Below are 12,266 nucleotides of genomic sequence, written 5' to 3' on the forward strand. Positions count from 1 at the left end.
GAAAAAGGCATGCATGCGTTTTCGAAGGGTTTAATGAGTTTGAAGAACTGAAATTGCATGGAAATATCATTGACACAATTATGTGTTCCTTGATTGGTGGTTAACCACTGCAAAGTGATCACACCATAAATATCATTTTATATTCACTTATATCATTTTATATGCACACATATTTAACCTTTTCTACTTATAATATATACACTATAAATTACTTAACTCTTTTTTTTTATACCATAAACCCAAATCAAATGGCATAAAATGAAAATATAGCTTCTGCCAAATTTATTTGTTTTTCCTCATCAATGCTGATAATCTTCGTCAACATTTTCTTTCCTTTCTCAGCTCCAATAAGAATAACACAGCAAAAGCAATATAGAAACGAAGATTCCAACACTCTCCTCGACCAAGGTTAAAAAAAAGTTTTAGCTGTCAACCAAGGTAAATAAAGAAAAAGAGTTTTAACTGTAAACACATCTTTGCCAGGGAAAAAATAACTTCAATACAATCATAGCTTCTGCTTATCACCACCTTCATGCTGTTTTTTTCAGCTAGCGTGGGTCACTTGCTAGCATTCAGCAAGATACTTAGTAGTGCGTGTCCGTGTCAGGCAACAAATAAGTTTCCCTATTTCCAAGATTCTAACTCAGTTCTTCCTGCAAGAGGAAAGAAAGGCAATTACATAAACAATAAAATATTGCAAAACCCATCAAGCCAATAACTTCAATGCTATCCATGACCTTAAAATTTTTTGACAAAAAAAAAGGAGGGGGAAGGGAATCATTGAGCGCCAATACTGAATTGCATATACATAGATGCTAATCTTGGTCACAAACAATGAGTTAGAGCTTGAAAACCTTTCTCAACGCCATTGATGTTTCTCAAACTTTCCTTCAAAGGTGACAAAAATGAAAGCCATTGTGACAAGTAAAAGTGAAAGGAGAAGCAGCATGCATTTTTTTTCTGCTCAGAATAATAAGCACTTTGTTGGTTACCATACTCTCTTCTGATGGTTGTCTTGGTTCGACTGCATGCATGAGGATCAAGGACAACTTTCACTTGCTCTTATATTGTAGACAGATCAAAGATCTCTGGAAGCATGTCTTTCTTTTAAGCAGTTAAACTCTAATGGCAGCATCCTGGTATAGCACTGTCTCAAGATTGATTTGATCCTATATGTATGTATGTATTGCAAGGAGCTGCATCGAACATTGGCTCCTCTAAATCGATAATTTCTACTCAAAATGTTTACTAGCTCTAATTCCTCTAATAAAGAATTTGATCAGAATTTATTCAAAATGTTTAATCGATTGGCATGTGTATGAGGTAATAGCAAATGATTTCAGAAAAGCTTGGTAGGTGTTATATTTGATCTATGGTTAAGGAGTAAAGTTGCTAGGTTCTTCATCATCTACGGGTTGATGGGTAGTCTGTGGGTAATTTTCTGAATACATTATGATCATAGATAAAAATTTAGAAGCATGAGATTTAATTTCCTAAGACTTGTCTGCCCTGTAAAAGTTCACAATATGCATGAGATTGCTCATGAATGCCTATAAATAACCATAAATAGACTGCTTTAACAAATCACAGAAGCCATCTTTTCCTTAGTCTTCAAGCTTGGCCTGTCTCTCGCAGGACAAGCTTTGAATTTTTTTATGAATAAAAAAATTCTGCAAGCTGTAGCAGCAAGTTCCCATTGAAGTTAACCACTGCCCAATTATGTTCATTTGAGACGCATCTTAATTCTAACTATGCAAAATGTTACGGCTAACAAAGAAGAAAAAATTTATTATGTAAGAAGTTATGTTTCTAGCCCCTATTGCTACCGACGCAGCTCATAAAGCTCTATACATACACCATCATCCCTCCCACATGATCTCCCTTCAATACAACAATGTAGCACTACTAAAGTTTCCATGTCATTTTATTAATCCATGTTTAGATGGATAAAACTGAACAAATCCATCCACCTCTAATATATTGCAATTTTAATTATGTCTTAGATACCTTTAGGCTACCTACCTAAAAAACACCAGATAAATATAAAGAAATGAGTACAAGTGCTTCAATATGTTATTTAATAGATGTCACCAAACCATTTTTACGGTTGTGACAGAAATTTTAACAGACCAAGACAAATAAATGGCTCCCTTAGTCTTTGATCGTAGAATATAGACCTTAGATTCTATATCTATGAGTTCAATTTATATCATGCAGGGTAATCTCCATATCCCAAATCTTCAAGAAATTCACTATAAGGACCCATAATACCATAACTGTACCCATCTCTAAGTATTGGGGTGCAGGTATTTTGGCAAAAACTGAGTGTCCGGGTAGTGTAACAGAGATTCCATGTTACATTTTTTTAAAAGAAATTGGTGACTACAGTGTCCAACATTTTTTTTTTAAATGGCACCACGGGATTAATGTAGTCATACAAAAGGAGAAGGCACAACCATCCTTAATGGCAGAAAACATACATTTTCAGTAATTTTTTCACCTCTCTAAAAGCTCATAAACAAGTAGATCTCTGTCTATTAAGCTTAGTTTTAATAATCCCCTGAAACCAACCACCACCGAAAAAACAAAAAAAAAAAAAATCTTCACCATTACATGCGCGCGCGCGCACACACATATATTTGTAGTACGTACATGCATATTTACATATGTATGTATCTACCAATATCTTCCCAATATGATATGAATTGGTATGGTACAGTATCAAACCGACACACAGTATGCCTCTACATGATGACATGGCAAAAATTAGGGTAAAAGACATGAACAGTACCCCCTTTTATTTGCGGTTAGCTTCTATTGAATGTCTTAAAAAATTACAGACCTCGTTAGTCTGTTTAACAATGGGAGAGAAACTCACCTGCAATCCAAACTACCAAGATATGAACACTATCATTTTTATCCTCTCTTTCCTTCTTATTTTTTCCATTTTCTTCATATTTCTTATTTCCAAAATAGATAAATGCGAATTTAATAAAGTATCACTCTCCATCAGGGAGACCTATCAATCCTTTCAAGTTCATATCTTAGTGCAACTGTAGAAACAACTCCCAACCTTCATCTCTAAGTGCTTCCAACTTCATAATTTATTAACACCTGACCCACTTGCCATGGAACTAAGCTCACAGCCTTGCAACACTAAATTTTTTCATCAAGTTAACTTCTTCCTATTTGTCCTCAAAATTTCATCATTCACTGAAATGTTAAATATCTCCTCTTTCTCCAGGAAATAAAGCAAAATATCTCACTGCCCTTATGAAGTCCGCATCCAACATGTCCAACAAAACATAATCGCCACGTAACTAAACAAACATAAAATCCCAAAGCAGCTAAATGCTTCCATAGAACACACAAAGATTTGATTCTCAAAAGAAAGGGTCACGAAAAAGAGCAGGAGAAATAACGGGAGTTAGCGTAAGGAATGATAAGTTTTCTGCTGCACTCTAGCTCAAAGAGGCAAAAGAAATTTAAAACATATACAGCATTGAAATTCAGAAATTTGTTTCGATCCACAAGTTCTATCAGTAAGAGTATTGTGTCAATTATGTGAATGCTAAATAAAATAAGTGCATATTCAAATAGGCGATCTTGACAACAAAATTGATTCCCGAGAATGCAAGAAAACAACAAAAGGCCAGGCAAGATTCGATGAAGTCAAGGTTTTAAAATTATGTTAACAAGCTTAGAATTAATATAGAAGTGCTTGTTGGTTTCAGTATTACAAGAGAAAAAGGATAAACAAAGCTAGAAACTACAGAACCTCAGATGTAATAACAATCCTACAAGCAATATGACCACTGGTTCAACAACTCAATGGAAATTAACATATGCACTGAACATACACAAATAAAACCTCTAATAATATTAACTTAAAAGGATGAAGCGGTGACAGGTATATAAAGAACCCATTAGATCCTAAGGACCCACTAAATCCTATGTCCAGTTACCAAAATTACAACATTTAATTTGGTAAACTTCCAACTCCAGGCAATTGTTGAATTATTTGGAAAATCAAGATAAAATATGAACAATCAACTGTTTTCAGTATCAACAAATAGGCCATAATACAATTTATGGAAAAAAGATACTGAACCGCATAAACCGATCTAGGATTCAATTGCATAGTCCATTGTTCATGTATCCATATCCACCATGCCAGTATCTTGTTCAGATTAGTTTTCTTTGATCTTTTGCATGCCTTCATATAATCTTTTGGTGCTTAATGGTCCAGAGCTGCAATATGATGATAAATACATTTGCACACAAGGCGATCTATTATTTGGATTCAATTATGTTCTACTTTAGAGGCATGTATATAAGAGCATAGGCCAAAGATAGTATATTAGATCACACAGTCATTTTTCTGTTTAAGGGTAAGACCATATGGAATGGAACAGTTCTTATATGGGAACAAGTAGTACGAATACAGTGAAAGCGCTGCAAACTGGCTGTCTATGAGAGGTGGTTGTTTTGAGAATATGAGAACAGCATGGAACTGGTTCTGTGTAAACTTCAATGGTGATTGTGGTAATCTTCCTTGAATTTGCAGAAAAGGCAGAAGACAATTAAAAGCCAGTTAGTTGTTTTGAAAAAATATGAACTGCATGGAAGTGGTTTTGTAAACTTTAATGGTGATTGTGGTAATCTTTCCCGAATTTGCAGAAAGGGCACAAGACAAAAGTCAGGTATTTCTTTGCAGAAAAGCTAAAAATTTTATTGGTCTCCATTCTGCTCATGCCCCAGAACAACTGTGATTATCCAGTTTCCGCATACAAATGGGAAGTGGTTTAAACATCTGAAGCACGTTAAAGGGAAAGGACTGAATTACTGAAAAAAAAACAGTACTTAGAAAATGGTCCCTCTTCAAGTCTGAACCCAATAAACTTTAGCAAGCAGGGAAGGAGTGAGTTAACTATTTAGTAGCGATCATATCCCAAAACTAGTGACTTATAAATATGCTATCCAGGGAGGAAGGCGGCCCGGGGGATCCCAATTCACCCAAAATTGATATAAAGGTAGCCAGCTGATCCTAGCATTGGCAAAGTCAAAGGACGGGAATAGCACATGACAATAAAGACGTGCCATCCAGAGCCTCATGGATGCAAGACAGTCAGGAGTTTCAATTAAATATATAAGAGGTTATAGTTCAATTGCTCACAGCATCTTTATATTTTTGAGTTCGCAAAACTTCTTATTTTCCTAAGGCTACCACTTACCAAGGTTATTTTTATGAGAATAAAGTAGTCAATTATATCATGTGATATTAAACAACCATATATCTCATGACATGGGATCCATTCATCAAACTGCACACAAAGAATTTGCAACCACCAGGTTCCTTATGATGGAAGACAAGGATATCGTAAATCCTACCCAAAACTGTTTTCTAATACCAAATTGCAACCATAAACTTCTGATTTAACTGAGACTATAAACAACAGCTGATAGATTTTGAGAGTTGTTGTGACAATGAGTCTAGGACGACACTCATGGTGCTGGTCTGTATACTCTGACTTCACAGTACACATCAACTATAGGTTTCAACAAGGAGAAAAATACTAGTGGCTTAGTGCTGCTTTTGATTCTTTTTCTCTTTTTTCTCCCTTAATTTTCTTTAATGTTCTTGCTAGTCAAGGTTATGTTATTTCTGTTAAGAAAGCATATTGTACACAAGAAAACTCTTCAATTTTTTATTAGCAATCTTACTTGATTAATACAAAAAATCATTTGCTTCCAGTTATATTTAATTCCTATTTCATTAACCCGATATTCACATTATTTATTTTCATAACTTTCTTAGTGATGCAGCTCTAAGTCCTCGACCATTTGCATTTGATAGGAGTTCCAGTGAATCAAGATTATAAAATTAGCAACAATTTGAGAAGTATCATACTGTATTATATTATTCATCACTTATAACTTTTTTGTTCCTTTCGCATATAATTTTCTATCTAGATTTTGACACTGTATTCCTTTTTTTTCTATCCAAACCCAATCAGTCCTTTTCTCTTGAGATAGATAATTAAATCATTAATTTTTATTGAGTAGACAAAATTGTCCTACCAATCTTGATCTGTGAGTTGTGTTTTAATAACATGCAGTATTCCCTCACCATGGGTGTTTGTCCTCATCAATGATTTTTTTTTTTTCTTTTCTTTAAAGAAGAACCCCTCAAGCTTATATGTACCCACATGAACTTAGCATCAAATTGAATAGCTGAAGAAGGAAGTGGCTGGCTCAATGAAGAGTGCTAAAACAGAAACCACACCTGCAGTTTCAGACTACTTAGATCAATCTCAAACCCATTTACTATCATCATGACTCCAGCATTCCGAAAACCATTAGACATTAAGTTATATTTTGTCGGCGTCTCATATCAAATCCTTCTTGCCTCTGTTTCTTGCAGAAACACCTTGAAATGTCTTCATTCTCATGCTCAATGCCATGTTAGCAGTTCCCCTCCAGCCATGACATCAACCTAAAGTCCAAAGAGTACAGTTCCAAACCTCTCAAACCGTCTTGGCCCCCTTTTCCAAACCATCCACCACCCCCTCTATTGGTAGCATATCAAAATGTTAAACTTCAAACAGGAACTCAACACTAAAGTCAGCCTCATTATTTCACTACCAGAACCATTTTATGAATGTTGGAAAACAACAAGCTTAGTCTGTTCATAATTTGAAGGGAGGAAATTTAGATGGCAATTGTCAGGAGAGGAAGCCATTCTCTAAAGCCTATACAGTGTGTAAAATACAAGCTTGATCTCCAAGTTGATGAGTTATTAACTAGGAAATATCAAATAGTTTTTCTTTTACCCTTTTCCTGGGAGATATATATATATATAGAGAGAGAGAGAGAGAGAGAGAGAAGAGAGAGAGAAGATCATGTTTCATATCAGTTCAATTCTGCCTACTCTAAAGAAACCAATTAATTCTGGATTAATCCAGTTTCCTTTTCCCAAGGAATCAGAGCAAGCAATAAAAAGAATAAAGCACTTTAATTCCCTCAAAATGAATGTTGCTGATTTATAGAATAAGAACTAGAACTCCAATTGTTCTTGTTAGTTTTTTTTGTAATAACACAGCGTTTACGAAGAGGCAAAGGGGATGATTTGGCTCTTGGTTTAATGGTGGAACAAGAGATAGTCTTCTAGCAAGGTCACACAGAGGGGCATTGAGGACAAATAATAGAGAACGGTTGTTGATGGATGAAGATATTACAGAACTGGAATGATGGGTCTTGCAATAGGAACCAAATTTAAGGGTATTATTGTCATTTAAAGAAGAAAAGGATAAAAGCAATCTGCTTAACGAATACTCAGTCTTTTTTGTCCACCAAGTCAATTATTAAGACCTATTAGTGTTTGTCAAGAGAAAAGAAACTACAAGGGGTCTGAAATAGCAAAAAAGGGCAACAACATCATGATCCCCCTTTTAGTTTTCTGCACATATGTTGACATAAAATTATTATTAAAAGGTATGTTATCAGAAAACTGTACCATTAAAATAGATTGTGCAATTGGATTTGGGACCAGATGGTGGCAATTTTATTTAATGAATAGAGTTCTAAATTTTTTTTGTGAATATCAAAAATTTAATGGTAAAATGTTTTTGTATTACATTAATTTAGGTGGTAAATTTAATTTGCAAGATTTTAACAAACATTGTTCCCTCTCTTGCAACCCCCGCCCCTCAAAACACCTTCTCACCAAGTAAAGTCATGGTTTTGCCTCAGATGCTACTTGTCTATATAACTTCAAATATTATCTCCACAGATGGCAGGCCACCTAAATAAGATGTATTACTGAAAGTAAGATTTAGGGCAGTGTTTGTTAATGTTTATATATATGAGGGTATTATTAATGTCTGTCCTCAGTAACATGTCATGCGGTTCACTTTAACTTACAGAAACAATGTAAATTTGAAATTAATGTTTTCTACAGTTGTCAAAACAGAGAAGCTCAAACAGGTATTAAACCTTGTAGCAAATGCAAGGTCCTTAATTTTCTAGTTAATAATTCTGGCATGTAAGCCCATGTTCTATCTATAGATCAATAGGACAGCTCAAAGGATACATGCATTTTGACCAATCAGTATCAGCTCATTCAATCATAGATAAACATTAAAAAAAGGCTGACTTCAACATAAAATCTTAAACAAAAAGCAAAAGAGTGGCAAATCATGTTGCAGAACCAACAGAACATTTCCAAGTAATTTTAGACATCATAAAAGTTGACCACTTTAACGAGAGGGGGGGAAGAGAGAGAGACAGAGAGAGAGAGAGAGCAGGCTTATTAAACCTATTCAAGCTTCTCAACATCAAATGATTGAACAAACGTCACACCTATCAGTGATCATGAAATCCAACAATATTTTACACTTCGACAAGTTCTCATGCTATGTTTAGAGGTTTGCTTTTATTAGTGATATGACAGTAACTTGTGTGTGCATGCAAAACCCAGAATAAACCTTTCCTTGCAGTTATAGATCGAAATATGCAACTGAATGCAAAAAAGAGCTACTAAGGAATGCCCAAACAATTGTGCAGATTGGCATAACAGGGGAGTCTAGAATATAGTCTTGACTAGAGATGTACGGTGATTATAAATAGTAAAGATTTAGAATTCTGAAATTCAGGGTCATAATGTTTCATTTACTACAATATGTAAAAGTGAAAGCAGAGATGAAATTCAGGAGCATAGAAAGGAAACCGATATGATGACTGTCGATTAATATTTTCCTTGTGTGATGCAGAATTATACCTGAGCGGATGCAAATCATGAACTAAATAACAGTAACCAAACAAAGAGCATCCAAATTGTAGATATAAATATCAAGAGGATGCAGAATATAACATTTTACCACAACTAATACAAAACGACATAATTATGTCTATATAAATCGTTATTGCATAATAAGCAAAAGAAGCCTCTCTGATACATCATCATTTCCAGAAAAAGGAAGACAAAAAAACAGTAAATAAAACCTACGAGCCATAGCATCAGGCTAGCCTCATTGCAGCCACATATGCAGAGCTAAAAATGAGTAAGAGTTCTGCATGAATTTTACCACTCAACTGCATCAATATGTGAAAGGTCAACCAACTTTGTTGCTTGAAGATGACATCCCAAAGACTCACCTCATCCACTCATGCTGTGCCCTCTGCATCCCGATGCTTCTTTTTCTTCTCCTTCTTCTTCTCACTTTTCACTACTTCTCCGTTGTCATCTCCTATGCTGCTATGTAATTCATGTTCCCCACCATCATCACCTTCTTTACTCTTCTTCTTTTTCTTCTTTTTCTCCTCCCCATCCTTCTCCTCATCAGATGATCCTAGTTCACTCTTATCCTTACTGCTTTTCTTCTTCTTTTTCTTTTCCACTGCCTTCTCCTCATCAGACAATACCAATTCTCCTTTCTCCTTGTCTTTCTTCTTCTTCTTTTTCTTCTTCTCGCTCTTCTCCTCTTCAACCAACACTTCCTCAACCTCCTCCTTCACCTTCTTCATCTTCTTCCCTTCATCCTCAACCATAGCATCCTGAATTTCTTCAACCTTAACTTTCTTAGCAGCAGGGCTTTCACCTCCTTCCTCCAATTTACGCTTCCGCCCTTCATCGCCATCATTCCCATCCCTGTGCTTCTTCTTCTTTTTCTTCTCTTCCTTCCCTTCTTCAACTGCAGCCCCCTCTTTTGGTGCCACTGACTCTGGCACTGCTGCAAGGCCTGCAATCATTGTGTCCCCTCCAGTCGGCAGCACCACATTTCTAACCCACTCTGCCGGTGTCTTCTCATTTGGCTTCCCATGCTTATCCAGCAGCCCTTGCGCAACCATCTTCTTTTTCATCAATGCCCTCGGCCCCAGCCCCCACTTTCTTGGGTAAGTGTCTCGATCCATCACCACTCTCTTAATCCTCGCCACCGATCCATGATCGCAGGTCGCCATCACAGCAGTCGTCATCTCTGCAATCCCAAGCGCAACCGCCTCCCCTTTCGTAGTCATCAGCACGACCTCCTCCCCAACCTCGATATCATTCTCAAACCTCAGCAGCCCGGGAATCATCAGCTTCGCGCCATAACAGATAGCATTGACAGCGGAGTCCTTCACCACCAACCTCTTGTAACTCGTGAGCAAAACCTCTAGCGGCATCACCGCCCGCCTCAGATAGCTCTCATCCTTAAAATTGTCATACACCCACTGGGCGTCCAGAACGTCATGCATGGTTACCATGTTATCCCTCTCTCCGAGGATCCCGGACCGGACCCGCCGCAGCTCCTGCATGTGCCCTCCGACACCAAGGATCAAGCCCAGATGAACGCAGAGAGTCCGAACATAGGTGCCAGCCTCGCACGAAATCCAGAAAACCACGAGATGCTTGTCAGGATCGTACTCAAGGAGCTTGCTTTCATAGATGGTCCGTATGCGGAGCTGGCGCTTGACGGCGGAGATGAGCGGCGGGCGCTGGAAAACAGCGCCGGTGAGGGTCTCGAGCGCGCGGGCGACCTTGGCGACATCGGGGACGGCGGAGTGGAGGCGGGCGATGCAGACGTACTCCTTGCCCGCGCCCTGCTGGGACTTGACCAGGCGTGTGGCGCGGTCGATACAGACGATGAGGTTGCCGGTAACCTTGGGGTCGAGGGTGCCGCTGTGGCCGGTCTTCTCGGCGCGGAGGATGCGCTTGATCCAGGCGACCACCTCGTGGGAGGAGGGGTTGGAGGGCTTATCGAGGTTGATGATTCCGTAGCGGAGGTAGTCGGGGAGGGGGCGTTTCAAAGGGGAGTGGCCGGCGGGGAGTGGGGTGTAGTGGCCGGTGCGGACGTTGAGGCGGTCGTAGTTCTTGAGGAGGATCGGCCACTTGGACGTGTCGATCGAGGGGGTGAACGACTGTGGCTTGATGAGGTAGTCCTTCTGGAATGGATCGTCATCGATGGCGTCGGCGGCGCGGGAGATGGGGGAGTCGTCGTCGCCGTTAGCGGCCGCGGAGGACTTCTTGTCCTTCTTCTTCTTCTTATGCTTCTTCTCGGAGGTGGGGGAGGTGGAGGAGATCGTCGGCGGCGTCGACATGGTGATGGGGTGTGGCGGGGATTTTAGGGTTTTAGGTGGATGTTCGAGGGGGAAATGAAGGAGGCGGCGAGAGGGTTTTAAAGAGGTTTTGGATTGCCTAGCCTCCGTCGTTTGTCACGAATCTTATTGCTCCCCCGCTTGCCATAAATAAAACGACATGCTCTGCTTGAACCCTAGCGAGGCTCATAGAGATTTACGAGTCTTAGGACTATCGATTCGTTTGGTTCAGAGGAAAAAAAAAAAGAGTATATGGTCAACAAAAGATTGGAGAAACAATTTATATTTAGTTGGAGTTTTTTTAAAAAAATAAAAAGATATTTTTTTGTGAAAATAAATTTTTTATATTTTATGAAAAAAATATAAAAGATGTAAAAAAATTTAATTCTCACCAGCTAAGAATTAGAGGTTTTTTTCTCCAAAAATATTCTTAAACTTCTAGATAGAATAGGATAAGATATTTTTCTTTATTAAGAGTATAATAAGTATTTTACAATATTTTTTTTAGAAATGTAGATACTCAATCAAACATAAGCCATTCTAGAATGTGCTACTTTCTCATGGTTAACCAAATATACAAAAATTACTTTTCTATGCATTATATATCTAAATATCAACTTTTTAGAAAAAAATATTTTAGAGAGAAAAATTCTTTCTGTGAACCAAATAGGTCTTATATAAGTTATTAGCCATGGAAAAGCTTACTTGATGTAAAGATAGTAAAATCGGAGTTTTAGTTTCAAATTCAATGTATAATGATCGTCATGAAGCCATATTTCAAAACAATGAACAGTAAACTGCAGCTATTATTGTAATTTGATCTAATTTACTAAATTTTAAATTCTTTGGATATTTTGAAACAAGTGATACTTCCTTTTTGACCACCTAGTTGGTTGGATAAATATTGTCTACTAGCTGTACCTAGTCTAATGATTTGCTAATGGGGCGATATCTCCTATGTGTAAACAATAGATAAAGTTTAGAAAAATTACTAAATTTCTAGTTTTTATTTTCTGAAAATGTTAGAAAAGTAGTCATGAAATGTGTTTTTTCTTTTTTCAAGATAATTGTTATCTATTACCAATTTCTATAGTAGTAGACAATTTTTAATTTTTTTTATTTTACAATCTTTAAAATAGAAGAAGATGGAAGTTAGCATTTCTTTTTTGGTACAATAAATATAGAATTTC

The 12,266-nt window shown here is 37.3% G+C and overlaps 1 protein-coding gene across 2 annotated transcripts; it reads right to left on the bottom strand.

Annotated features, from left to right (window-relative positions):
• Positions 1–254: 254 nt before the first annotated feature.
• On the bottom strand, positions 255–11,323 carry LOC103723257 (H/ACA ribonucleoprotein complex subunit 4-like). Of its 2 annotated transcripts, none has more exons than XR_005508523.3 (2): positions 9,095–11,323; positions 255–653 (listed from the first exon to the last, which is right to left on the bottom strand). XR_005508523.3 is itself a non-coding variant. In XM_039119346.3 (2 exons), exon 1 carries the CDS (start codon positions 11,077–11,079, stop codon positions 9,166–9,168), a length of 1,914 nt encoding a protein of 637 aa, XP_038975274.1. In that variant the 5' UTR covers positions 11,080–11,323; the 3' UTR covers positions 255–653; positions 9,157–9,165. The 2 variants fall into 2 exon arrangements, 1 of the variants encoding a protein (XP_038975274.1); XM_039119346.3 differs by having other exon boundaries at positions 9,157–11,323.
• Between the last annotated feature and the right edge of the window lie 943 nt (positions 11,324–12,266).

Source organism: Phoenix dactylifera, chromosome 3, assembly GCF_051530095.1.
Source record: "Phoenix dactylifera cultivar Ajwa chromosome 3, Ajwa_hap1_PhDact_Kaust_v1.1, whole genome shotgun sequence".
Classification (NCBI taxonomy): Eukaryota; Viridiplantae; Streptophyta; class Magnoliopsida; order Arecales; family Arecaceae; genus Phoenix; species Phoenix dactylifera.

Excerpts from the sequence above, each read along its gene's own strand:
- LOC103723257 (XM_039119346.3), bottom strand. The coding sequence starts at position 11,079 with ATGTCGACGCCGCCGACGATCTCCTCCACCTCCCCCACCTCCGAGAAG.